The sequence below is a fragment of the Takifugu flavidus genome, chromosome 16, assembly GCF_003711565.1.
Source record: "Takifugu flavidus isolate HTHZ2018 chromosome 16, ASM371156v2, whole genome shotgun sequence".
Lineage (NCBI taxonomy): Eukaryota > Metazoa > Chordata > Actinopteri > Tetraodontiformes > Tetraodontidae > Takifugu > Takifugu flavidus.
Window position 1 is genome coordinate 8,901,399 of NC_079535.1, and position 25,371 is coordinate 8,926,769.

The 25,371-nt window shown below is 44.4% G+C and overlaps 5 protein-coding genes across 13 annotated transcripts in view; 4 read left to right on the forward strand and 1 right to left on the reverse strand.

Annotated features, from left to right (window-relative positions):
- The first annotated feature begins 316 nt into the window (after positions 1–316).
- Positions 317–3,096, forward strand: fosaa (v-fos FBJ murine osteosarcoma viral oncogene homolog Aa). The gene is made up of 4 exons (XM_057059447.1): positions 317–599; positions 1,162–1,389; positions 1,695–1,802; positions 1,884–3,096. Exons 1-4 carry the CDS (start codon positions 489–491, stop codon positions 2,541–2,543), a joined length of 1,107 nt encoding a protein of 368 aa, XP_056915427.1. The 5' UTR covers positions 317–488; the 3' UTR covers positions 2,544–3,096.
- Positions 3,097–3,251: 155 nt separating this feature from the next.
- Positions 3,252–6,283, forward strand: jdp2a (Jun dimerization protein 2a). 2 transcript variants are annotated; one of them, XM_057059449.1, is made up of 4 exons: positions 3,252–3,466; positions 4,644–4,861; positions 5,232–5,336; positions 5,415–6,283. In XM_057059449.1, the coding sequence occupies exons 1-4, from the start codon at positions 3,379–3,381 to the stop codon at positions 5,598–5,600; spliced, it is 597 nt and encodes a 198-aa protein (XP_056915429.1). In that variant the 5' UTR covers positions 3,252–3,378; the 3' UTR covers positions 5,601–6,283. The 2 variants fall into 2 exon arrangements, with proteins under 2 accessions (XP_056915429.1, XP_056915430.1); XM_057059450.1 differs by lacking the exon at positions 3,252–3,466 and adding an exon at positions 3,484–3,856.
- Positions 6,284–6,436: 153 nt separating this feature from the next.
- Positions 6,437–16,052, forward strand: flvcr2a (FLVCR heme transporter 2a). Of its 4 annotated transcripts, none has more exons than XR_008954427.1 (11): positions 6,437–7,105; positions 12,078–12,219; positions 12,321–12,461; positions 12,608–12,675; positions 12,852–12,955; positions 13,168–13,278; positions 13,398–13,503; positions 13,583–13,694; positions 14,053–14,111; positions 14,378–14,592; positions 14,715–16,052. XR_008954427.1 is itself a non-coding variant. In XM_057059443.1 (11 exons), the coding sequence occupies exons 1-10, from the start codon at positions 6,482–6,484 to the stop codon at positions 14,441–14,443; spliced, it is 1,533 nt and encodes a 510-aa protein (XP_056915423.1). In that variant the 5' UTR covers positions 6,437–6,481; the 3' UTR covers positions 14,444–14,474; positions 14,824–16,052. The 4 variants fall into 4 exon arrangements, 2 of the variants coding, with proteins under 2 accessions (XP_056915423.1, XP_056915424.1); XM_057059443.1 differs by having other exon boundaries at positions 14,378–14,474; positions 14,824–16,052; XM_057059444.1 differs by having other exon boundaries at positions 14,378–14,474; positions 15,762–16,052.
- erg28 (ergosterol biosynthesis 28 homolog) lies at positions 14,190–16,677 on the reverse strand. Of its 2 annotated transcripts, XM_057059458.1 has the most exons (6): positions 16,544–16,677; positions 16,199–16,362; positions 15,831–15,921; positions 15,644–15,762; positions 14,753–15,527; positions 14,190–14,719 (listed from the first exon to the last, which is right to left on the reverse strand). In XM_057059458.1, the coding sequence occupies exons 2-5, from the start codon at positions 16,329–16,331 to the stop codon at positions 15,439–15,441; spliced, it is 432 nt and encodes a 143-aa protein (XP_056915438.1). In that variant the 5' UTR covers positions 16,332–16,362; positions 16,544–16,677; the 3' UTR covers positions 14,190–14,719; positions 14,753–15,438. The 2 variants fall into 2 exon arrangements, with proteins under 2 accessions (XP_056915438.1, XP_056915437.1); XM_057059457.1 differs by lacking the exons at positions 14,190–14,719; positions 14,753–15,527 and having other exon boundaries at positions 15,552–15,762.
- A 250-nt stretch (positions 16,678–16,927) lies between these two features.
- Positions 16,928–25,371, forward strand: part of ttll5 (tubulin tyrosine ligase-like family, member 5) — a 35,735-nt gene continuing 27,291 nt past the window's right edge. For 2 of the 4 annotated variants that reach the window (XM_057059435.1, XM_057059438.1), the window contains exons 1-12: positions 16,934–17,351; positions 17,527–17,684; positions 19,190–19,296; positions 19,385–19,467; positions 20,178–20,284; positions 20,421–20,551; positions 20,631–20,713; positions 22,057–22,126; positions 22,202–22,286; positions 23,221–23,322; positions 23,420–23,511; positions 23,971–24,078. In XM_057059435.1, coding sequence (XP_056915415.1) covers positions 17,626–17,684; positions 19,190–19,296; positions 19,385–19,467; positions 20,178–20,284; positions 20,421–20,551; positions 20,631–20,713; positions 22,057–22,126; positions 22,202–22,286; positions 23,221–23,322; positions 23,420–23,511; positions 23,971–24,078 — 1,027 coding nt within the window. In that variant the 5' untranslated portion in view covers positions 16,934–17,351; positions 17,527–17,625. Of the gene's footprint in view, positions 17,352–17,526; positions 17,685–19,189; positions 19,297–19,384; positions 19,468–20,177; positions 20,285–20,420; positions 20,552–20,630; positions 20,714–22,056; positions 22,127–22,201; positions 22,287–23,220; positions 23,323–23,419; positions 23,512–23,970; positions 24,079–25,371 lie in introns of all 4 variants that reach the window. The other 2 variants (XR_008954425.1, XM_057059436.1) reach the window with 2 other exon arrangements.

Here is a 25,371-nt window from a genome sequence, read left to right on the forward strand (position 1 = left end):
ATGAATGCATTACGGTAATTTTCTTTAATAACGAGAACAAGCCTGTGCACTTTATTTATAGATAAACTCACGTTTTCATCCCATATTGCCTTGAAATGAAACCGATCGTTCTGGGTGCCAAGGAAACCCAACACGTCTCCCGACCCGTGTGCACCTTCAGATGCTGTCGCGTTTATGAACCATATTTCAAATGATGAAACGTACAACCGAAAGAATGATCAAAACAATGCTGCTTCCCCCCGAACCATTGTCAGTCCTTCTCCCCCCCACCCCTTGAACAGATGGTACAGTCTTGGTTCATTCATAAAATTCTAGCAGAGCATAAAAGGAGGGGCTTGCATTCTAGTCATTCAGTTACCAGGTGAATACCTGGAGAAGAAACCCGTACCCTTCCTTTCAGTGGTAGGCCACAGTCATATTTGGCATTGATCAGGACTCGTGTTTTTTTACCCCCCTGTGACATCTTGGCTCATATCTTGACGCCTGACATGGAGTCAGTGTCTCCCACCTGCCGGACAGAGTCTCCTCCCGGGACACTTTTCCAAAAGACGCCAGAGGAGGCGAGCTCTCCGGCGTCTTCGTCAGAGATCACTGAAAAGGTACGAATGGTTCGACTTCGACATTAAAGACGCACTTAACTACCTCCCGTGATGATATTTACATAATAAGCGTTCTCTCTCTTGAGGGGGGAGGGGGGGTCGCTTAATAACGTTTTAATTAACCGTGCGCGCTCTGGAACGTCATGTTGGACACGTCCCTGATATGACTGGCAGCAGACGCGAACGCAGCTGGGAATGTGACACGGAGCCAGCGTCGGACGCGTCGCTGTGATCCCGGCGTCCTGGGACCAGATGTGAGCGTGTCAATGCAGCGGTTCATTGAGAAAAATAAATCCATTCAGGAGACTCCACAGCATCCCTGCGTCAGTGTTGACGTCAGAAACAAAGAAAAAGTCAAATATTGATCCGGAGAAGGCTATTTCTGGTCGGGTGTTTTTGAAGAATACACATGACGGCTGACCTTAATATAAACGTGTTGGTTATGATTTTCATCAGCCGCCGCAAAAATAAAAAGATTACATTTCAAACGTGGGGAAAAAAGGAATATACTTATGTGTTTTAAAAAGGCATAATATGATTGTCATCTATTTCCTCTCTTTAGGAGCTCTGCCCAGACATGACTGTTGAAGACACTCCATTTGTTCCAACAGTCACTGCGATTTCCTCTACCCCAGACTTCCAGTGGATGGTCCAGCCTACAATTATTACATCTGTCTCCCCATCGCTGGGCAGCAAGCAAGCCAATGAGCCGCAAAGCTCTCGCCAGGCAACACCCAAAGAGGGCGGGAATAAAGGGAAAAATGCTTTCAAAAAGGGCAAAGCGGAGCAGGTAGGTTTGAGCGGATCACCCCTACCTGACGATGGACAGAGCATCCCGTGGCGTCGATGCAGACTGCTTTGTTTCCCGTCAGCCCTATCGTGCATCCTCTAGCCCCGCGCGCCTTCCATAGGCTCTCAATTTATATTCAGGTCACACCGAGTGTGCAACAATGGTCTATTTTTAGATGCATTGCAGGGAAACATGCGTTTGCCATTTTTCAAAGGCTGTGCTGGTGACGGATTTAGCAGATTAGAGGCGGATGAAATGGCTGGCTTCTCCAGGGCAATAACTGAGCTATTTCTCTTCCCTCCCAGCTGTCTCCAGAGGAGGAAGAGAAAAAAAGGATAAGGAGGGAGAGGAATAAAATGGCTGCAGCAAAGTGCCGCAACAGGCGGAGGGAACTCACAGACACGCTGCAAGCTGTAAGTAAACAGTCGTGCTGTCACTCGCGCCCACTGTTTGTGTGTTTTCCAACATGGATGCTGACGGATGTGGATCTCTAGGAGACGGACAAGCTGGAAGAGGAAAAAGCCGCCCTGGAGACGGAAATAGCCAACCTGCTCAAAGAGAAGGAGCGGCTGGAGTTCATCCTCGCCACACACAAGCCCATGTGCCAGATGTCAGAGGAGCTGGAATCGATTTTCCACGAGCCGGCGGAGATAACGCAGAGTCCAGAGGAAGACAGGCTTCCAGAGGATGGTGCCCAGGAAGCACCTTCGCTCCAGGACATGGAAATCCCCAGCGATCCGTCCACAGCCATCTCTGGGAACTCCAATATACTGTTGTGCGCCAGTGCTGAAGTAAACATCTGCGATCTGGAACCCTCGCTGGACATAAAGGAGGGGTTATTGGAAAACATGCTGCCCAGTTTGGAGGAGAAAACCTCTTTGGAGACGGCTCGCTCCGTGCCAGACATAGACCTGAGCGGCTCCCTCGGGGTCTCGGACTGGGAGACCCTGTACAAGTCAGTTTCTGGCGACCTGGAGCCCCTCAGCACTCCGGTGGTGACCTCTACCCCCACCTGCAGCAACTACCTGTCCGTGTTCACGTTCTCCTGTGCCGAGCTGGACTCTCTGGCAGAGGAATTAGATGGCCACAAAGGCCTAGGGGGCAAATCTGAATCAGTCGACATCCTCAACTCCCCGACTCTCCTGGCCTTATAATCCGCAGAACTGGGGTACTGACGGACACGGAAACACACGCCACAGCACATCGGAACGGAAACAAGCGTATGAGATCTTCGGCTGCGCAGCTAACTGAGAGCTGAAGCTGCAAGCATGGCTATCACAGGAGGGACTGGAGGCAGGATAACCTTTGTAAATGCATGCAAAATAAACACAACTAAAAAAAAAAAAAAACAGACAAAGCTTCTATATGTGATCTGTTACTAGATTTGAGATGTGACGTTGACATTAATGTTGCAGTATGGTTTGTGTTTTGTTGTGCGTAGTGTACCTAATTGCTGTAAATGATGTATTTACAAATGGATCATATGATAATAATCTATACCTCGACGTCATCAACTGTGGTTCGACCTCATTGAAAGTTTTCCATGAAAACATCCTACGTGCTATATCTTCTGGAGATGTAACTTATGATTTATTTTTGTACCTCTCAGGTTTTGACTCATTTGTTAAAACTCAAGTGACTATATGAGCATTGACTGCTTAATCTCTGCTGCTGGAGAATACTAACAATAAACACGTTCATAGTGGCGTTTTCAGTCTGATTGAGATCGATTTACGCGCAAACGAGGTCACTTTCCTGGTAGCAGGGGCTTTTTTTGTATTTCCACATGCTTCGCCTCTTTCAGCCAGAATCTGTCGTTGGAGCGTGCAGCCTCGGCGCTTCTTTATGGGAGGAGCGGCGCGACTTCCCTACTTCTGCCCCCACTATGCACTTTTACATCCCCGCTTACGTTTTTTGGATGGCATAGCCCGAGTTCCGCATTCCCGAATCCTCCCATATCGGGATCAGGTTTATAAGAAAATCGGGCTGATGCAACGGTTCCCACTTTTTAAAATCTACTCTCGACCCCCGGCTGAGCAGAAAAGAGGACATTCGTTGCACCTGGGATCACAGTCAGGTCAGTACGCGAAGAAAAACGCGAGTAGTCGAGGATCAAATGTGTTTTTGGATGCTAAAAGGCTCGTTGGCGCGCCGCGCATGGCTCACAAGCAGCAGAGTTTCGAGGTCCGGCAGCCGAACAGCGCTGGTGATTTCTGTTTTATGGAGCTGATCAACTAACTGAATTTATTTTTGAACTTTTCTGCAGTTCGAACCCGTGGTACTCACACAGGGAGCACACTGCTTGCAGACCGTTTTGTCTTTTGTTTGCATTGAAGCACGGAGGGAGCGTTGAAGAACACAGTGTTCCTTTACTCTGTGCTTCGAATTTTGTCTCAACTTGGGCAATTAAAGGCGACAATAGTCACCTTTTCTCACTGCAGCTCTCTGGTGGGAAGACTAAAATTACGTAAGAACAATGCCGCACTAAAGAAAAACTTCCGCTTTCAAGTTGACCAATCACTTCAGTACGCATGCCTCAACACGGCTCAAGCGTTTTTGCACGTTTTTTAAAAAAGAAAATATTCATCTGGACCTTAAAAACAATGAGTGTTTGTTTGTTTGTTTGTTTGAAACACTGCGCCGCTGTATACAGGTATTTGCATTTAAACCGGAAAGCCAAATTGGTGAAGTAACAGTAGAATTTGGATCTCGTGTTGATCGTTCTCACGCAGGACTGCACGTTCATCATTTCTGATTTACATGCACTTAATTAAAATCATACATTTCTCACTAGGCCCGCCCTCACAGTTCTAGAACAAGGTGCTTTCCTGGTTCTCTGCTCATGCTTGCAATGTGAGCTTTCTCACAGTTTCTCTGACTAATCGACCTTGGAGAGGTTTGTTGGATGCATCATGTGTCCTGGAAATCTGTTGAGCCGCTGCAGTAATTTCCTGTTTCTTGGCTTACACGGTTCATTCACTTCTCACTTCTTGTCTTTTGGCCTATTTAAATGTTTTTTTTCCCTTAATTAAGTTTTTTAGGCACATGACAGCTGTTTCATTGTTTATCTTGCAGATCCATTTGTTGAAAAGTTGCATTGGTCAAATTGGATTATTTGTCCTTGGAGAAAGAATAAGGGAAATGTCATCTTTGTTAAAACAAAGTTAATTACAGATAACTACAGCAAAATACTGGCTTCTCTGTCAGGTTGAAATACACCCAGTTTTGCATCTCTCTGGTCCTCTTTCCCTCAGCTGTGGTCACGACCAAGTCTGAGGCGATGCCAGGACAAATCCCGGAGCCCTCTGTGACAGCCGGCTCTCTGCCCAGCCTCGGACCGCTGGCCGGGATCTCGGCCACCACGTTGACCGACAAGCTGAAATATGGTGACCTGCATGAGTTTGGCGCAATGCTGTCTCCGCTGCATTTCCTGGACAGCCTGGGGAAGAGGTCGCTCATGATCAAAGCAGAGGTGTTCTTTCCTGTTTCTGTAACTTGCATCTACAGTTGCTGTTTGCCTGTATTTACTGAAGACTCGACCCCTCTGGGAAACTTCTGTATTTTCTAAATAGATTTCAATATATTTCTGTTTGCATACATGTCAAATATTCACATGAGAATATAAACAAACTTTTTAAGAGTTAAACAGGCTTCTGTGTCATGTCTTGGGACCTCATAAAACATCAGATTTCCTGTGTGCAATTGTTTATACTCCGAGAACTGCGAATGCGACGTGCGATGACTTTGTTATCAGAAAGTGCACTGGAGACTCGCTCAACGGTGTCTTTTTCCACTTTTTCCACAAAAGACTTGAAATTTCTTTTGTATGTGTTGGTGTGTAGAGAGATGAAGAAGAAGAAAGGAGGAAACGACGACGGGAGAAGAACAAGGTGGCTGCCGCTCGGTGTCGAAACAAGAAGAAGGAGAGGACAGATTATCTGCAAAAGGTGACACGTGTGACCAAAGCCCAAACTTTATGCAACTTCCACCCATCATGGCCCTCTTCCTCCTTGTTCCCCCCACAGGAATCCGAGAGACTAGAAATGCTAAACTCTGACCTGAAAGCCCAGATTGAAGAGCTGAAGCTGGAACGACAGCAGCTCATCCTCTTGCTCAACCGCCATCGCCCGACATGCATCGTTAGGACGGACAGCATCAAAACCCCGGACGGCGAGGGGAACCCACTGCTGGAGCAGCTGGAGGCCAAATGAAGGTGTATCGTCATTCTAAGCAGGTGTCAGAGGCCGTCACCATGCAGCACTTAGCTTTGGATTTCAGGAGAAGCGGCTGTCACGCAGAACGTGGAGCCAAAAGATTGGACTCTGTTCAGGCAGTCTTGTCTTGTTTTGCCCCAGCCATTCATGAAAATCAGCGTTTTTGTAAGAATATGAAGTGAAACACATCTACTGGTTACTCTACATTCCATTCATGCCTTGTGACGATGCGATGAACCCGAACTGTCCATGTTTTCAGTTTTAATCATTAGTCAGCATGGTATCTTTAATGTGCTTATATTGGATTAAGACAGTTAGGCCACAGAAAACTCTATCTAAAAGTGAATATAGACATTTAACTGGTGGGAGGTTGAACAACAAATTGGTCGTTATCTCAAAGCTCGGCCCAACATTTTGAATGTTTGGTGAAATCTAATGGTGAGAATCTTGATGAAGATGTGATCCTGCTCTTTTTTTTGGTCCTTTCATACATTTGCTGGCAGAATAATTTCTCACATATTTGTTGTTTGGCGCAGGCGTCATGTATGCACATATACTGTTTACAGTGTACTTGTATGTTACAGTATTGTTATTAGCAATTATGTTTTTATACTTGTGTATAGGATGTTATCTAAGCACATAAGCTATCATTAAATCCAGTTTTGTATTTTCATAAGAAATGAATGCCTGGCTCCTTTTACATCTGCTTCCGCATTTCAGACAGTAACACATTGTCACGGTGGCTGCACGTTAAATGCTGTCGGCACCGTTCACACCCGACTTCCGTTCCAGTTCACAGGTGGAATGTTTTGTCAATATTTGTCATCAGGTGGGCGGAGTAAAAGTCAGTTTAACCGCAGAAGATGCAATAGACTTAAATGAAGGTGACACAGCTCAGGTTCGACCCGACAGTCAGTCCTTTGGGAGGAAGGAACAACACGGGAAAACTGGAAATGGGAAACGGAGCGGACGAGCAGCAGCACGCCGGGAGCGACGCGAAGGGAAAAGATTTGGATCAAACTGGAAGCGGCGCTTCGAACGGCGGCGGCGTCTTCGCGCTCACGACGCGCGTGTACAGGAGGCGCTGGGTGATGCTGATTCTGTTCTCCACCTTTTCTATGTCCAACGCCTTCCAGTGGATCCAATGCAGCATCATCAGCAACATCATAGCGAAGTTTTACGGCGTAGAGATGTCTGCTGTGAGCTGGTTGTCGATGATCTACATGGTCTCTTACATCGTCCTCATCGTTCCGGCCGCCTGGCTGCTGGAGAAGAGAGGGTTGCGCATCGCGTTGCTTTTGGCCAACATGCTCAACTGCGCGGGGGCGTGGATCAAGGTGGCCAGTGCCAGACCCGACCTGTACTGGGTGACTGTTCTGGGACAGTTTCTTTCTGCTACCTCTCAGGTCCTATTCTTAGGGATTCCCCCAAAGCTGGCGGCAGTGTGGTTTGGTCCAGACGAAGTTTCAGTCGCTTGTTCCATTGGTGTGTTGGGGAATCAGGTGAGTTGATTCTAACAACGTGAACACGTTTCCTGCGTTCTGTGAGCTGTCGCCTGGTTCGCTCCGCAACTTTCCGCTTTAATGGCAGAAGCTGCTGCATTTGCTGTTTAGAGTTCGTTGAGCTGAGTGCAATTAAACCCTCTTTAACAAGACATATTAAATGAAACACATTTGTAGACAAAAAGCACTCGTCATGAATGTAGCTTCAGCAGTATGATCATTTATGCAGCATGGCTAAATAAGGGCTTATGGAGAGTGTGTGATTCAGCCAAATAAATTGCTTATAACAGCCTGATCGTAGACTAAACTGTGGGTGTAAAACCTTTACTTCCATTGCAGTGCCTGAACGCAAGAATAAAATATCTCGTCACTTGTAGCGTGTCTCAGCTGCTTACACAAATTCCCTGAGGAAGTGTTATATAATTTAGCATTGTTTATGTTAATCTCTAGAAAAAATGTGCTACATTAGTTTAAAAGTTTTGCACCAATAATACCCAGCTGCAGGCTACGGAAGGCAGAAACAGCGCCACCCAGCGAGTTAATGTTGTCATTGCAGGACAGAAATACATTGTTATGTATGATCCTTATTTCTATGAAATGTTTATGTATTTGAAAGGCTTGAGAGGCATAAAACGAGGCCTCCAAGGGCCATATCAAGGCCATGTCTCGACATTTGTAATACAATTCTAAATATTAACAACCAACATATTCTCATATACATCAAATTCTTAGACCTAACAATGCAGAGATTGAGAAAAAGATAAAGATGAATTATACCGTCACAAGACGGTCTTTTATTACTCACCCAGTCACTCACTCAACGCTGCATTATTGCAACTTTACACTGTACATAATACTAAAAATCAACAATATAAAAAACAACATGAGAAAAAAACAAAAGAAAATTAGAAAAGCAAATATGGTTAACCCTTAAACCAATATGCTTCATGTGGATAGTATAAAAAACATGAAAAAAAACCCCATTTAAGACATATAAACACTTGAAACAAAATTACCACAACATGTCCTAAAGATGTTGGAAGAAGATATTGAATTCTACCACTTTTCCATATATTAGACTTTATGTCACCAGACTTCCTGTTTGTCTTGATTTAATTTTTTTGAGCATAAACAACTTAAGAAACTCACCTCTTCAGCCTTTGAGAAAACCAATGAATAACTTAAATACACATAAATGAACAAGACATCTCGTGTCAACACTATTCCTCCTCATCATGACAAATCCAAATGTTTGTACCTCATGCCGTGACTTATGCTGGAAAACTGCTTCACTTCCCCACACCGCCTATCTTATTTGCTGCTTTATAAGTAATTTGCTTTTGGTTATGATCAAACCTTTTCCTCCTCACGAACCACCTAGAAGCTTCCTCCAGAATGGAAAATATTTGTATCACCTGCAAATAATGCTAGGTTGGCTATTGTGGAGACATTTCATTTATATATGTGATGAATAATTATGACCCCAACCCTGGATATCGTTAAAAAATATTGTTAAAACGCCTAAATTTAACACGACGTGTTTTATATAATAATGTTCTTCCCCCCCGCATAACAGTGTGTTGTGAGTGTTTGTATAGTTCACTGGAGCCCGTCGTTAAACATAATGAAAAAAGAACTTTTTGGAGTTGTGTTCTCTCGAATTTTGCTCCCACCGTTACCGATAATTTTGTGTACCCATTTCTGCTGCTTTGTCAAATTTTGCGACCACTACCTAGTTAATGTCAGCATGTTTTGATGTGTTTTGTCTATATTTTAGGGGGAGCATATTTTGCTACTCCACCAGAGTCGCACAGCGTACGCTATTATCTAATTATCCCATCTTTTCAAGAGCAAAGCCAATATCCAATATACCGTAACTTACATATTAACACCTATCTCATGGGTTTAACCATTTGAAATGCAGGCAAAGTCAAATCATCAGTTTAAATAGGAGCGTTTTACCAGTTCAAGATAAAATATTTTTCAAAACTTCAGTCAATGAATATGTAATTTTTAATTATATTGACACTTATTTCCTGTACAGATATTAGTCTAATCTAACAGTGGCCTCAACCGGTTCCTTTCAGGCTCACATTAGTAAAAAGCTGATCAATAGTCAGTGCAGTGACATCTTGGAGACAGATAAACACCTTTAATAACCAGAGAAAAGGTTATTTAAACTTTGGCGTTTATTTAAGCATGCTCAGGGGTCATTATCGCAAAGGGATTAACTGAGCAAGACGGGACAACTCAGCGGGAGTCAAAAGGTTCATCAGCTGAGATGGGAGGGTGCAGGAGACACTATGGCGCTAGAGAAGATCTATACAGAATTTGAAATGATTAAAAAATGGATAAAGCATACTTCCAATATTTATACAGTCGTGGCTTCAGGGTTTAATTGCACTCTTTCAGCGTTATGGCTCATCATTATTTTGATGAATATGTATTTTTTTTTAAATTGGTATGGCCGTTATTGGACTTTAGCTTCTTTTTACGCACCTCTGCGTGCATCTTCAGCCCAGATACAGCAGCGGTCTCTTTAACAGGGTTAGCTGGTCTCAACTCAGGGCCAGACGACTCCTGTACGTGCTAGCTCAAATTTGAAACTGGAAGGAGTGATTTGGAAGTTGAAAGCAGCACTATTTCTCACATGTTTAATTACCTGGCAACTACTCACATGTTCAGTTTAGTAAAATGGTGGAGACATTTGTTGACGTATGCCATGTTGCCAGTTGACATGCCTGCGGGTTAGGTGCAGGGGTGAAATGACAAATGTTTGCCATTTCATGTATTTGTTTAATGCTTCAGATGCCTGAGGCAAAATGGAAATTTCAGTGGGAGGAGCATGAGTGAATTCGGCGCTGGGTGCATCAACGATCACGACTGGCTGTCGTGGAGAACACCACCGTCAGTCAGAGGCTTTAGGAATGGATGCCGCGCAGCCTTCTCCCACAGTGGAAGTCAAGCTATTCAAGCGTCGATGGGTCATGCTCTTCATCTTCTGCCTGTACTCCATGAGCAACAGCTACATGTGGATTCAGTACAGCAGCATAAGCAATATCTTCGTGCGCTTCTACCACACCGACAGCTTGACGATTAGCTGGCTGGCAATGGTGTATCTCTTCACCTACCTCGGCCTTATCGTGCCCGTTATGTGGATGCTGGCAAACCGGGGCATGAGGGAGATCGTGATAGTGGGCTCCGCCTGCAACACTATTGGGGCCTGGATCAAGACCAACTCGGCCGAGCCCAGCAGGTTGCAGGTCACGTTCCTCGGTCAGTTTATGTCTGCGATTGCAGGCACTTTTATCCTGGGAACCCCCACCAGACTTGCTTCCCTGTGGTTTGGGCAGCATGAGGTGTCCACCGCCTGCTCCATTGGTGTTCTGGGAACCCAGGTGTGTCATAGAGTCGTTGTTTGTAACTTTTTGGCAGCATTTTCCTTAGATACTGGATTAGAGATATTCAGTCACTCTCCTGTATCAGCTTTTTGATTTATACATTCTCTTGGTACTTTGGTAATTCAGTCATTATCCTGGTACATAACCAACAGTTAAAGTATGCAGACGATGTGTGTGGAACTAAAGGAAAATGAATAACGTTAATGTGAAGTACTTTAGAAGATATGTGTTTCATCCTTCTCTTACATTCGCTGGAGTCTGTGTGGTGCATCTGTATATAGGTCTGTGTGAACAAATACAGCAGGAGTACACTAGCACAGTGTTCAGTGTTTGAAGAAATGTCCCATCACTGTGCAGGATATCGTTGTCACTTGTACTGACAACGATATTGTACTTCATACCCGAAGTAAACAACAGCCGTAACAGGATCCATGCCAGCACAGTTCATGTGAGAGCATGTAGATACACACAAGTGTGTGTAGGAGGGAATGGGAGCACCTGGAGAAACCTCTAACTGATTTATTCCTTTAAAGCCTTTAATTTCCTTTATATGATTCCTAAAGGTCACATAAAAATCTTTAAAAAAGTGGACAGAATAGCAACTTATTTGATTAAATTAAGACCGGTAGTTGTTACATTGTTATGTGACAATGTGTTGGCCTGAATTTGACACTGTCTCCTCCTTCTGTAATTATCTCAGCCCTGTTGTTTACAGGATCTCTGGTGTTTTCCCAGATTTGAGAGAGAGAGCAAGAGAGAGAGAAAAAAAGAGCAGCATTCATGTGATATTCAAATTGGAAAAGCCACCCAAATGTGCAACAAGTTGCTTGATTTCCTTGAATGTTCGACAGAAAAGACGCCAGCAGGAAATGAGAAAAAAGTCCCGAGTGGCAGCAGGACGTTCATCTATGATGCACCCACTTCTGCTGCTCCTGTTACAGCCCACATATGCTTTTTACACTGACCCTTTATGGTGTTCTCTGAAAACCTAAAAATCCTCCTTTAGCACAACAATCACATGGTAGGTTTATGATTAAATTTTGACGTGCTGCAGAAACGCACGAGTGGGATGGTTGTTTGTTAAGAAGATCTTTGTTCTTCTTGAGGTCCAATGCAATAAAACTAAGCAATAGTGATGATTGAAAATGGCCAGCAAAATACATACATTGTGCTTCTGCCATATTACTGCTATGTTTGTGTTCATATTGGGGTCCTGTGTGCTGGAAGACTTGCTGGTCTTTACTGAAATGTGCTCCATTTTGGTTAAGGTTAGTCAGGCAAAATACTTGCATCCAACCATCAAACAGTCTAAATTTAACACGGTTGCCTTGTGTTTGAGCGGATCAAACATGGGATGGATGTTTGTGAGGCTTAGTGTCATTTTCCTGCTAATATCCTAAACACAGACCAAAATAAATGTGACCTGTTTGTGTGCTTTGAATGAGTGAAGGCAATTATACACAAAACACTGAATTTAAAAAAAAATTGTTACAGTTCCAGACGCTGTATTGGGTGCATAACAGTGTAATCAGCAGCCGTATTTGTGCTGACGTTCTCCCAATCTGTTGAAGTTGGGCATCGCCATCGGGTTCCTGGTTCCACCCATCCTTGTGCATAACGTGGATGATTTGGACGAGCTGGGGTACCACATCCGAGTCATGTTCTACATCACAGCGGGGGTCACCACCGTCATGTTTATCCTCGTGATTATGGGTAAGACTTAGCGGCAGTGTCATAAAGAAGGGGGAGGCCTGTTTCTTGTTCGTATCCTAACGGGCACGTTTCTCCTCCAACTGCTCTGTTTGCCTTTGCAGTATTTCAGGACAAACCAGAGATCCCGCCCTCTCAGGCACAGCTTCAAGCCAAACACTTCCTGTCTGTGGGGAGCTCGTACGCTGCTTCTCTATTGAGGCTGCTGCGCAACCGGCCCTTCATGCTCCTGGTGCTCAGCTATGGTGGGTTCCTTTCAGTCGCTTTTGCTCCGAAAAACATTAAATTACCTTCGAAACAAGTCCAACAGAAGAAAAGACAAACACTGAACGATTCTGATTGACAGGGTGAAAGCATGTTGTTATCAAGTCTCTCCGTTTATCCTCTACAGGGATAAATGTCGGCTCCTTGTATGCTATTTCCACCCTGTTGAATCAGATGATCATCGGAAGTTATCCGGTATGTTCTGCCATTGCGGCGTGTGTAGAGTACAGAGACTGACCTTGATTTGACTTTTTGTTCTCGTCGGAACCTTTGTTCTATTATGTAGAACAGAGAATAAGGAGATAAACTAAGATGAGGTCCAAGTACAGTGATTTCTGTGATTCTCTAACAGCCGTTATCTCCCCTCTCAGGGCCAAGAGGAGAATGCTGGGAGAATTGGCCTGACTCTCATCCTATCTGGGATTTTGGGAGCGTTCTTGTGTGGCATTTGGCTGGACCGGACCAAACTGTTCAAGTGAGCGTTTCAGTACCGAAATGGCAATCCTCATCGGCACAGTAGTCTTGTGTGCTGCCTCCAGCACCCCAAAGATATAACAATAATCATATCCTTGAATGCTAAATTGCTTTTCAAATTCAGAGGACTTATCAATGTTACAAATGCTAATTGTTGGCTTCATTCTCATTTGTCCAAATTAATGATTGATGTTTGTGCTCCTTTGTCCCCAGACAAACCCTCTTTGCCATGTATATCCTGACACTGATCGGGATGCTGGTGTTCACCTTTACTCTCAGCCTGGGTCACCTCTGGCTGGTTTTTATTACTGTTGGAACTTTAGGGTAGGCAGCCATCCAGCAGGGACGCAAAGGCGGAAAAATAACATTTTATTATGTTGATTTCTTATTTTGGACCAAGATACCAGCTGATCATTGTCTCTTTGTTTTCATTCTCTCGGCAGTTTCTTCATGTCTGGTTATCTACCTCTGGGGTTTGAGTATGGGATCGAGCTCACCTACCCAGAAGCTGAGGGGACCTCATCTGGGATGCTTAATGTTTTGGCTCAGGTCTGTAAATGCTGCATTTTTCCCCCCTCTGGAAACGCAAGAGATGAGTGGGAGAAAAAAAGTCCTTTTTTTCCCTCAGATATTTGGAATCATTTTCACCATCTGCGACGAAAAGGTTATCGATAAATGGGGCACTTTAGCAGGAAACATCTTCCTGACTTGTTTTCTGCTAATAGGAACGATAATAACAGGTGAGATTTGAATGCCTCCCTTCACTATTGGACAATGGCAGACGATAAAAATGCCAGTAGATGTGGACATGGATTAAAATGATCAGATTGCAGTTTTAAAAACATTAGTAGCCTTTGTGTTCGTGGTCTTGAATTTTTATTCAAATTCCACCAATGCAAACACTGTCCCCTAGTGGCCCAACGAATATTAAGCAGAGTCCTCACATACTGTATACTGGTACTGACTTGAAATTCCTGGGATAAAATTAATGCCATAAATAATTGGGGAACTAATGACACAGTAAGAATCGAATAGTAATTTTATATTTTGAGTTACACTAATGAAATAAATAATTCAAATTGTTCATGTTTACGACAGGATTAATCAAGTCTGACCTCCGCCGACAGCAGGCCAACGTAGAGAACTGCTTGAGCACGGTGAGTGGAACATATTTTTGTGTAAGTAATGTTATTCAGTACCTGATTGTAGATGCCAAACTTACACATCCCACAGTCTCTGATTACAGAAAAACTTTTATTTGGTCAACACGCTCTAAAATGTGCACCATCTAAAGTACAAAATAGACTTTAATGTAGATGTTGCTCACAGCTATGACATATTTATGCGGTAGTCATTGACCTGGAGGTGAGAGTGGAGGATGTGGAGGTCTTTCATAGATGTGACACCCGAGCTTTCATTGCAGCCTACAGGATCTGAATCATTGGCGCAGGACTACGGGGCCACAGGGTGGAGCGGTACCTGGCAGTAGCTCATCTAGGCCTAAATGCACACATGCCCAGGTAGGAACACACACAGAGACTTCACACACAATTAAGTCACCTTTGTTAGAACTGCGTGTTCCGAACCACATCTACGAAAAACACAAGACTGAAATCTCCCCATGGCTGATTTGGGGAGGTGAGCTTAATCATCTACGAAAAACACAAGACTGAAATCTCCCCATGGCTGATTTGGGGAGGTGAGCTTAATCATCTACGAAAAACACAAGACTGAAATCTCCCCATGGCTGATTTGGGGAGGTGAGCTTAAGGTGAGCTCATCATACTGATGAGCTCACCTTAAGTATCCTGTCATCGCTATCTACTCAGCTGAGACATTTTTAAATAACAAACATTGCTACTCCTTCAGGGCCACAGTTAATAAAAACTATAGCTGATAAGGAACGAGCTCCGGCACCTGAAAACCTCAAAAACAGCATTCAAGGCAGCGTGCAAACTCAAAATGTGACCAGAGGGAGGAGGACCAGACAAACAGCAGTACGCCCACTGCAAATCTGCAAGTGCTACAGAGATTTTAAACCTTCCTCCAGACTTCATGCCCCGCCAGGCAGCCTACAGGATGCAAGAACAAACTCATTTAAGTTACACAATGGATACAGTAATTATGTTCTCAGGGTATTGCTCTACTTAGAACAACTTGGGGTATGAACAGAAAGACAAATATTTGGTCATTTTTAGGGAAAAAACTGGGGTAAAACTTTCCTTAATGGTAATTTTAAAAATAAAAAGCAATAATATAAAGCTCTGCTCTGTTTCTCTAAAAAAGTGATCTGACAGTGGATAAACCTAAACACTGGTTTTGATGTGTGGCCACTTTAAATTACTAATAAAAATATGTAAATTGGTTTCAGACCAGTAAAAACCTTTGTTGGTTTAAAAAAAAAAATTATCCACCAATTTAACCAAACCACCAAAAAATATCACCCAGCTGTGGGCTTTACGTGGTCTCCGTGGAGACCAGATCTCAGTTACGCTTCTTCTGTCGGGTTTCAACATCTTCTTGCGAGTCCGGCAAACACTGGAATCCAATCAGCATCCCAATGATGGAGAAACCTAGAAACACACACAAAATGGCTATTAGTGATTCATATAGAAGATGTCTTTAAACAAAAAACAAGGGACAGAAATGATATATTTCCCCGTGATCCTTCGGGGTAATTCAAACTCACTTGCCACTATGAGTGGCGCCATGACGCCAATAGTCAGAGGAGCAGTTTTGTAGATGAAGGCTTCAGACAGAAAATGTCCCAATGCCAGCACGAAGGTCCATAAGGTGATGTGATACAGCCTGCAGGAACCATACACAGTCAGAACCTGTGAGGAGAGGACGGTGGTGGGAGACAGGAGCCATCTTACGTTCTATTCTGGATATCGATGGCGCAGGCACAGCGGATGATAGATGACAGTAACGTCCAGATGCCGAATGTTCGAGCTTGGAGCCCATTTACTGTGGAAGTGAAATAACAATAACTCATCCCTCATTATGTCACTGTGGATCCAATTTTTTGATACAATCTGTCTAGAATGTGCTATAAAATGTTGGTGAAATAAACTGCAGTGATATCACTTTCTTCCAAAGTTACAGTGTCTAATTTGTAATCATTTATGGTTATATTACAACACTGAGTTCTCGGTCATTTTTGGACAATGATGTATCTCTTTGGTGCACAGTATGGCTGAAATAGATTATAAATACGTAGGACAAATTAAAATGTGTTGCTCACCGAATTCTGGTGTGCCTGTGTAAAGTTTCTCTGACAAAAAGCTGTGATCTCTGAAACTCTGCACGGTGTTTCCCATCGCGATGACGGACACCATCACCAACCAGCTCCGCAGGACGTTCAGGAGGCGGCTCATATTTTTTTTTCTTTAAATATCTCTCAAACTCCTGTCGGGAATAAAAATGGATTAAATGAAAAATAAACCTTCGCTGGAACGACACTACACTCATAATAGCCAATCTGCAGGCTGGTGACATGCAGCAGTAATTCGTGCGTAAAACAGGCAGATCGCTTCAACGCGTGTGCATATTGCATTTTATTTAACGTCGATTGAATAATATTACCCACCGGTGTCCGTTCAGAGTTTCTGAGAAAGAAAACAAGTGAATATAAACAGCACAGTTAAGCTAAGGTGCTTCAGTATCATATTGACAATGGGAAGTCTGTCAATCTTGGCCGTCCGTGTTGACCAATAAAAGAAGCCATCAGGGTGGGTTGATTCAGTGGTACCATTCATCTGATTGGCCTACGCAGATTTAAGGTTACGCCCACTTTCCTCAGGATCCAATTAGATCCAAAGACATCGGCCACCTGTAGACTGGCGCTTGGCTACACTCACACCAAAGAGTACACAGGGAGCGAGAGAGAAATCCGTTAAGATTCATATCTTCGTTAACGGTGTCTAGACAGATGACGCCTAATGCATTTGCGGCATTTTCACGATTTTACGCTAGTTTACCCGCATCCATTCATTATAAGGACATTAACATTAAAGCCTCAAGATAGAAGAGTTGATCTGCTACACGCATTTGCTTTGGATACCTGTGCTACAGAATGTCGCTCGTAGATATTATCGTGTGCGCATGCGCGTCCCTCTGTTGCTATTCGGTTGTTTTAGTAACCAGGAAGATTATCAACGATGATCAATTGGCTGTGTGGATGGCCCAGCTAGCCAGCAGTTAGCAGACTAACGAGGCAAAGAGCAAAGTCAAAGTTGTCGCGAATACGTTCAGAATTATGAAGACATCTACTAATCGATTTCAGAGAGAAACCTGTTTAGCATTCCGCAGCTGAAGTCATTCACGAACTATGGCTTAATAAGCTAAATCTTTAGTTGGCTTCCAGTCTGGATTTAATTGTAAGGTCCTTTGAATTGGTAAGTAAATAACACAATAAAATGAGGTAGTGTAAATGCTAAAATGTGTTACAAAACAGCTGCTAGTGAGAGAGTAATAAACGGGGCATATTAAAGAACGCGAATAGCGTTGTTATTAACGTGATGTTGCATCAGCGGGCTGTACTTCATTAAGATGAGTTATTGCCAATAACAGATTTTGCGGCTGGAAGCGGTCAAGGCCATGATCGAACCAGAACAGTCGACTCTTCCCAGGAAGATTTCACCAGACAGCTCGTCCAGGTAAACTGGGAAAATGCCCGCTGTGATCAGGGAGAAAGACGGCTCCGAATCCTCCCCAGAAGACCCTCAAGAGTAAGTTTTGTTGTTATTACTGCAAGTTTTGACTCGCAGTTTACTCAACCAACCATGAATCAATCAATAGATTAGCTCCTAAAGTGGTCCCAAGAGGTCCATTAATTCTACCCAGATGTAGAAGTTGGACCGTTTCCACCTGTAAGGCTCCAACACATATCAGGAACAGATAAATATCTACTTTCTGTATGTTTTGACACATAGCACATTCTAAAAATCTTAGATGAACCTTTTTTAATTACTCCTGAGCTGCCCATACAGCACATGGACCTGTGCATATGATGTATGTCATTTGACATGTGCTGCAACTATTTGGGGTTTATTCAATTGCTTCATACAGTCGTTATAAATCCCTGTCAGCCTTCATATAATGCAGATATATTCAGTAGTTCTACATTTATGAACTAAAGGGCCCAGGCCATTGATCCTCCTGAGATTTGCACATAAACACAACATCGCTGTGAATCTGCACCAGTTGCATGAAGCTCTGAAGCTTTATAGATGGACTGTATGATCATTATTTCTATGTGATTTCGGGGTAAACCCTGTGAAAAGTTGTCGAGCGTAACTGATGACGTTGTAACACACAACAGTTGGTCTGTTATCCCGTATCTGCCCCCTAATTCCCTCTTAAGCTTTACTTTGGCATACATCTGACTTTGAGCCACCGCGCCACCTGCTTTTAGTCTCACTTTATAAAACCTGTGCATTAGATTGGATTGTTAGCGTTCGTCTTACCTGATTCAGGTGACTGATATATTTTGAGGACAAACTGAGATGACTTTGGAATAAACGTAACGTATATGACAGCAGAGATTCATTAATAATGTAAAGCACAACAAAGTCTAAAATTACCTATAGCGCATCCTCCTCATGTTCAGTATGACATGTTTAGAAACCAAAGGAAGACGCCCTGAAACACAAAAGCAAGCAATATAAATGCATTTTGACCTAATGACTTTATTAATGAATATTCAAAATTAGAGCAACGTTCGGATATATGACACGACCATTATCAACTGATTAGCATGCACAAGTGCGTTTAACATATATATTGATTCATATGCATCCATATTTGCAAATTCCAACAGTTTGGTTAAAATGATTACCCTGTTGTCATGGCGACAGTTTTCCACATGGTCAGAATTTGGCTAAATAGTGTAATCCTTCATCTTCCCTAATGGCCATCAAGCACAACATCACTGCGAAGAGTAAATATTGACATGCCTGCTCCTCTTATTAAGACTGCGCATGGCTGATTGGCTCCATCTCTGTCCCAACTTATCATATTTGTGGCCCCTGATAAGCAGCCTGTGTCTGCTGCTATCAGATAGTCTGTGGGTTTTGTACGGATGCTTGTTAGTGCGGCGGCCACCTTTGTTTTTGCAGCCGCGCTGAAGCTGCGTGGGGTTCCGTCTCTATCTGCCGGCTTAAAACAAACAAACTTCTGAGTTGTGCAGCCTTTGGGAGGGACAGTAATGCAAAAATGTGCTTTTTTCCGACAGAGACAATCCCTGCATCGCCTGGTGCGGCCTCAGCAGGTCCATCCCCGTCCTTTTGTTTTTCCCTGAAGCGGCCGTCTCGAAAGATGGTGACATCAGCTCCACTGGAGGTACGGAGACCAAAGTATCCGACATCTGAGTCCAACACCTCTCAGTAGGCTAAATGCTGCATTTTCTGTGCCACGTGTGTTTGCTCAGACCGCTATCACATGGCCTTCAAGATTGTGCGCACGGAGAGCCGCTTGGTACGAGGAATACTCACCAATCACGGATTCCATGAGGTAATCTCCTCCGCTAAATCACGCAGATTTAAAAGATTTGCCCAGATCTTGTAAAAATGCATTGTTTAGCCGCGTGAGCTATTTATGTGCCCTTTTGCTCTGCAGGATGAGAAATAGTCGGGTTGCTTTCATTTCCCCTGATTGATATTGCCCGTGTCAAAGCCCCGGAATGCACCCGTGGAGGAAAAATAAAAAAAATAAAAATGAAATGACCTCAAAAGAGCATTAATCCTGTTTCACGAGAGCACAAAATCCCCATTATTGCTCTTTCCAAGCAGTTACGATTAATTCCTTTTTTATTTCATTTCAATGCTTCTTGACTCCCGTTAACCCATCATCAAAGGCGGACAAGTGTCTACCAGAGCGGCGGCCGGGCCAAGCTTTAATAAGTCTTTATTGCCAACATCTGTGGCTGCCCCAGACTCCGAGGGGCCATGCGAAACTCTGCCTGCTAACGAACTGCTGGAACCAAACAAAACAAAAGCGGTCGAATAATATGAGGGTGACGAAATTCTCTGCGCGGGGCGTCCATCATTCCTCGGATTTTGCTGACACCGGCTGTCATAGCTGACATCAGACGCTACACTGTTACCGCAGTTGTTTTACATGTTGTTGTTTTTTAAACCTCTTAAATCTAAATGCTTGGCAGTTTGTCGCCTAAAGCTAACTTTGTTTGTTTTTTTTTAACTCCCCCCCCCCCCCCCCCCCAGGTTCACCCCAACAGTAATGACTTTAACCTCATGTGGTCAGGATCGCACCTCAAGCCTTACATGTTACGCAACCTTCAAGACTTCCAGAAGGTCAACCACTTTCCCAGGTAGCAGAGCTACACTTGTTGGACCGCTGCCGGTGCTGTGCGTTCGGTTTGGATCGGCGGAAATGCCGGATGGATGTCGCACATCGATCCGCGCCTTTAAATGCCCGTTTGTGACGCACGTTCTGCTCATTTCCAGGTCTTACGAACTGACGCGCAAAGACCGCCTGTACAAAAACATCCAGCGAATGCAGCAGACTCACGGAATGAAGAACTTCCACATCGTTCCACAGACTTTTGTGCTTCCCTACGAGTATCAGGAATTCTGCAGTAAGACCTTCCCCCCCCCCCCCATTTGGAGCAGGTTGACAGTGAGGTGAAATGTTGCCTGAACATCTTCATCTCGCAGGTTGTTTTGCCAAAGACAGGGGCCCGTGGATCATCAAACCAGTAGCATCTTCCAGAGGCCGAGGCATCTACTTGGTCAGCAACGTGAGTGATCGCTCCGTCAGATACAGCAGTTCTCCACCTTTAATGTCCATATTATTGCTGTCGTCTCACCTGATGTTGCGCCAGCGCTTAAAAAAACGAAGCAGGATGCAGGAAACTGCCCATTAAATACTGGCAGCTGGTGGGCAAAGTCATCTCCTCGCCTCCTCCGGGCGACCATCTTGCTGCTCATCTCAGTCGTATCTCTTCCCGTCTGACACGCTGACATCATTCCTGCTGTCCGCACCGTCATTGGATTTTCCCTGCTGCCTCTCCTGGCCTCAGCCTTTCCATCCCAGCACGTGGAAAACCTTCCAAGAGCTTTTTTATTCGCACAACTCTGCACGTGAATAGGGTCAAGGAACAGTGGAAATAAAGTGTCTTTAACTAAAATGGGTCATTCCGAAGAAAAGCAACATCTTTGTCCCAGACTCAGCGTTTTTAAAATATTAGCATTCTAAGTAAAGGTAATCTCTTCCCCATCAAATACTTATTTTAATGGGTTTTGTCCCATCTTTTCGCCCTTTTACACATGAGAGGACGCAGATGCAGCTCACACAGCGTCACGCTCACAATACTTTGAAGCTCCGGCCAGCAGATGGTCAGCACAAGCTGTAGACGGGAGGGGGGGGCAGCTAATAGCTCTCTTTTTTGCTTTAGTGTGATGAGTTCCCCCTGATTCATGCACAAACACACTTGCACATTAATGTCAGCGCCAGTGGGAGTTAACTTTACGCACACTTTTTATTATTTTTTTTAAAAATGACCGTGTGAAGTGAGACAGTCAGCGAGCCAGATGTGTGGGGGGGTGGGGGGGTACCACAGATACAGATGACTTTCATGACCATTGATGTGTCAACCGGCGTGTTTTTGCTCTTCCAGTGTGGAGTAAATAACACCGTTCCAAGTCCCGGGCTTTAGGAGGAGCCCAACGGGGCTTTTGCTCTCGGAAAACACGTGCGCGATTCTTCTTCCCAGGCATTTTTATGAAACAGTGGAAAGAATGACAGAGTGATATTTGGAGAGAGGAGAGAGATATGTTCGTTTTTTTTTTTTTTACCGACACAGGTTTTTTCGCACCGAACTGGCGCCAGCGCCGAGGTCGCGCCCTTCGCAGCACATCTCATGTCCCACCTCCCACCACCAGGTTGTGTTTTCACGGGCTCTTGTTCAGCGCCGACCTGCGCGGCCTCGCGTTACTGATTCGATCCCCCTTTGATGTTAATGGCTAACAGCAACGGCGCTTCATGACATCACTGAATGCAATGAAGCAACATTTGTTTGGAAAATGATTTAAACTCCCAAACCTGTAGCGGTATTTATTAACTGTTTATGGTCTGTTTCAGCCAACACAGATCTCAATTGATGACAACATTTTGGTTTCCCGTTATATTCATAACCCTCTGCTGATAGATGGTAAGTCCGTCGAATTGTCACAGATTCATTGATTTTAAAACCTGTGTCGCTGAGTAATCCTTTATGCGCCTACAGAGTTCAAGTTTGACGTGCGATTGTATGTTCTGGTCACATCGTACGACCCACTGCTTGTCTATCTTTACGAAGAGGGCCTGGCGAGGTGAGCTCTGCCTTTGTGGTTGTGATTTTGTATTTTGTGTAATCCTGATAATGATTATCTGGCACTGCAGCGATCGCTGACCTTCTTTAGGTCCCAACAGCCTAAATGGACTTTGAAGAACATCTATACCGCCCTCGAGGGCAGCTGAGACAGCATGAACTTCTTAAAAAAGCTTCAAGCCTGGAGAATAATGGACAACAGATGGTCTCGGAAATTAGCTAAGGAAATTGTTTGTTATGAGTAACTCAACTCTGTCCTTAAGGCAGCTTGTGGCAGTGTTTCAGTGGTCCGGTACAGATAATGTCTCCTTGCGGACCCAGTCACACTCGCTGTGATCCCCTCAGTGTCCACAAGAGGGCAGCCGTTTTCTTACTGGCCCTCTGTGCGTTGGCGACTGGAACAAAGTACTCTATTGTTCCGTGTATGATAAACTCATCAGAGGCAATAATTGTGTCCTTGTTTTAATTGCGTCACGTTGCATTTATTGATTGTTGGCTTTTAGGGCTGTAATTATGTATTTATCCAAAAAGAGGCTGTTGTGAGACGAGAGATCTGGAGCGAGCCGATGATTTATGGAACACTGGCTCCTCAGTTCTGTGTGATAGTGCTACATGATGGAAACATTGTGCCACCACCCTCCTGTTTGCTGTCTTCATCATCAGCAATGAGCCATAAATCACGGCTGAATTTTGAATCTGGCTTTTATCTCAACTCGTGCCGGTATTCAGATGAAACGGGCGGTGCCAAGGAATTCTTTTTACTGCACATGTGGCATCCACTCCTCTCAAATACGGCCAGAGAGCAATTTCTCTCTCAGTGCCTTGATCACCCAGACAAGTGGGATGAGGTCATTGTGGCATTTTAGATTTGTAGTGATGCTGTTTGATGGCACTGAAGTCTATTTTCTTTTCTCTTTTCTTGCATAAATACACAGATTCGCCACCGTCAAGTACGACCGGACTTCAAAGAACATTAAGAACACATTCATGCACCTCACCAACTACAGTGTGAACAAGAAGAGCGGCGATTATGTCAGGTAACATTGACGAGGCTGCAGGTCTGTTTTGAGAGGCAGGCCCGACTCCTCCATTCATGGCGAGCTGAGCGTTTGAAGTGCATTTCTCTCTGTTCAGCTGCGATGACCCTGAAGTGGAGGATTATGGGAACAAGTGGAGTATGAGTGCTGTGTTGAGGTATTTGAAGCAGAAGGGGAAGGACACCACATGTGAGTGAAAGCTACATTGTTCCCCGCATGTTTTCCTTCATGCCAATGCCCACGTAGAGCTAATACCAAGTTTAAACTGTTGCACATCTCAGATGAACATCTGAACACAAATTTCAGCATAGAAAATAGCAGCGATTGTTTATTTTTGGTGCGCGTACTTACACCGTGAATCTCAAGTCAGTATCTGCCTTTAGATACGGATTAGTTACGTACGACTGTAATACCGTAGAGCCTAAATCATATGTAACTTATGTCTGTAAAGTTGAGTGTTTGCTCCCGGCTCCGCCGTCACCATTTCCACCCTTTTGCTATAGGCAAAATGGTGACCACTGAGTGTCATCCACATTAGAAATGTCCACCATTACACATGGCAGAGTGCAGTCAGGATGGCCGGTGTAGGAGGGGAGGCTCTGTGGGTGATGTGAAATGCGACGAATGTCTCGATTGTCTCTGTGCCAGTGCTGATGAGGCAGGTGGAGGACCTCATCATCAAAGCCATACTGGGCGCTGAGCAGCAGATCGCCACCGCCTGCAAGACCTTTGTTCCCCACAAGACAAACTGCTTTGGTAATTATTGCCCACACAGTCTCACACACACAAAGAGGACCACTCCTTTCCTATTTCCCTTCAGTTTCATATTCATTGTCCGTCAGTTCCTCCATAATATAACTCCACTGAGCCGTGCTGAGGCAGCAGACGGTCATTCTCCAGCGTGGAGCCTTCCTGCCTGTCGCAGCCATGGACAGCCTTTTGCTTCACACAGGAATCTCCTTCCTCCTCCTCCTCCTCCATGTTGCCATTCAGGTTTGCCTGATTTAGGCCGATTGTTTTCTTGGCAGCAGCAGGCTCGTGTGAACTCCATTTCAGAGCCATTACCGATGTTAGTGTTGGCACTAATTGTCTACGCGCACTGTCTCCCTCTTTCTATGTCTGGCAGTCTGTTGGAGATTTGGAGTTTGAAAGCGGGCGCGTTAGCCAAGCCTCCCTCAGCAGCGCTGTCTCTTTTTCACTCTTTTCCCCCATGTCTCGCTGTTTCTGTTTGTTTATAATTCTCTCGCTCCCTCTTACACTCCTTTTCACCCCTCAGATGTGAGGAAAATGAAGTTCTTCTGCTGTTTCGACCGACTTTTGTAGACAAAATAGCCGGTCTGATTAGTTGATGTTTAGGCTGTAGTCACACCGCCAGTCAGTTGCCTGCATGGAGATGCTATCTACACCCAGCCGCATTAGCCTGGCGTGTGAGTGGTGACCATGCAGGTATTATTATAGCCTCATGCTGTCTTATTCACACTTGAAGTCACAAACCAACAAGCGGATGTCACCTTTCATGAATGTGCAATTGAAAAACTTTTTTAACAATCAGGGTTAGGACATAGCGTGGCCCTTTTTGATTGATGGAATGTAGGAATACCTATGAAGGAAAGGCTGGTATCTATTTATGTGTGTGCAGAAGTGTCTGAAAGAACGACAAGGGAAGAGTGTTGATTGGTCTGAGCTTCACTGAGTCGGCCCTCTTCTCTGTCAAAACCCCAACGAAACCTCTGAGGTCCAGTCAGACGTCGCATTTAAGCCTCCGTTTGCTTGCGCACATCCCCAGAATCCTCGAGATTCTCCCACCTCGAGCTGGCACCACACCCAACATTGTCCCTGCCATAAATGGGTAAATCTTTGGACGGCGGTCAGGGAAAGCGTGCACGTCAGGGCAGCAAACGCACTAAAAGCAGCCATTGTTTTACACCTTTTATACAGACTTTGGTTTGACTGGAAGGGAGCCACGCCAGATCATAAAGCGCATTTTAATCTTAATTTACTGCAAATGGTTCCCTGGCTTTTTAATGTCCATTAATGGCTTTAACGCAA

What these genes read in the sequence shown, in the direction of transcription:
- fosaa (XM_057059447.1), top strand. Translation starts at nt 489, where the DNA reads ATGGAGTCAGTGTCTCCCACCTGCCGGACAGAGTCTCCTCCCGGGACA. An exon ending in CGTCAGAGATCACTGAAAAG is followed by an intron (nt 600 to 1,161) that starts GTACGAATGGTT and finishes TCCTCTCTTTAG; the next exon opens with GAGCTCTGCCCAGACATGAC. An exon ending in AAAAGGGCAAAGCGGAGCAG is followed by an intron (nt 1,390 to 1,694) that starts GTAGGTTTGAGC and finishes CTTCCCTCCCAG; the next exon opens with CTGTCTCCAGAGGAGGAAGA.
- jdp2a (XM_057059449.1), top strand. Translation starts at nt 3,379, where the DNA reads ATGCAACGGTTCCCACTTTTTAAAATCTACTCTCGACCCCCGGCTGAG. An exon ending in GCACCTGGGATCACAGTCAG is followed by an intron (nt 3,467 to 4,643) that starts GTCAGTACGCGA and finishes TCTTTCCCTCAG; the next exon opens with CTGTGGTCACGACCAAGTCT. An exon ending in GGACAGATTATCTGCAAAAG is followed by an intron (nt 5,337 to 5,414) that starts GTGACACGTGTG and finishes TTCCCCCCACAG; the next exon opens with GAATCCGAGAGACTAGAAAT.
- flvcr2a (XM_057059443.1), top strand. Translation starts at nt 6,482, where the DNA reads ATGAAGGTGACACAGCTCAGGTTCGACCCGACAGTCAGTCCTTTGGGA. An exon ending in TTGGTGTGTTGGGGAATCAG is followed by an intron (nt 7,106 to 12,077) that starts GTGAGTTGATTC and finishes AATCTGTTGAAG; the next exon opens with TTGGGCATCGCCATCGGGTT. An exon ending in TGATCATCGGAAGTTATCCG is followed by an intron (nt 12,676 to 12,851) that starts GTATGTTCTGCC and finishes CTCCCCTCTCAG; the next exon opens with GGCCAAGAGGAGAATGCTGG.
- erg28 (XM_057059457.1), bottom strand. Translation starts at nt 16,331, where the DNA reads ATGAGCCGCCTCCTGAACGTCCTGCGGAGCTGGTTGGTGATGGTGTCC. An exon ending in CACAGGCACACCAGAATTCG is followed by an intron (nt 15,922 to 16,198) that starts GTGAGCAACACA and finishes TCACTTCCACAG; the next exon opens with TAAATGGGCTCCAAGCTCGA. An exon ending in ATCGATATCCAGAATAGAAC is followed by an intron (nt 15,763 to 15,830) that starts GTAAGATGGCTC and finishes TGGTTCCTGCAG; the next exon opens with GCTGTATCACATCACCTTAT.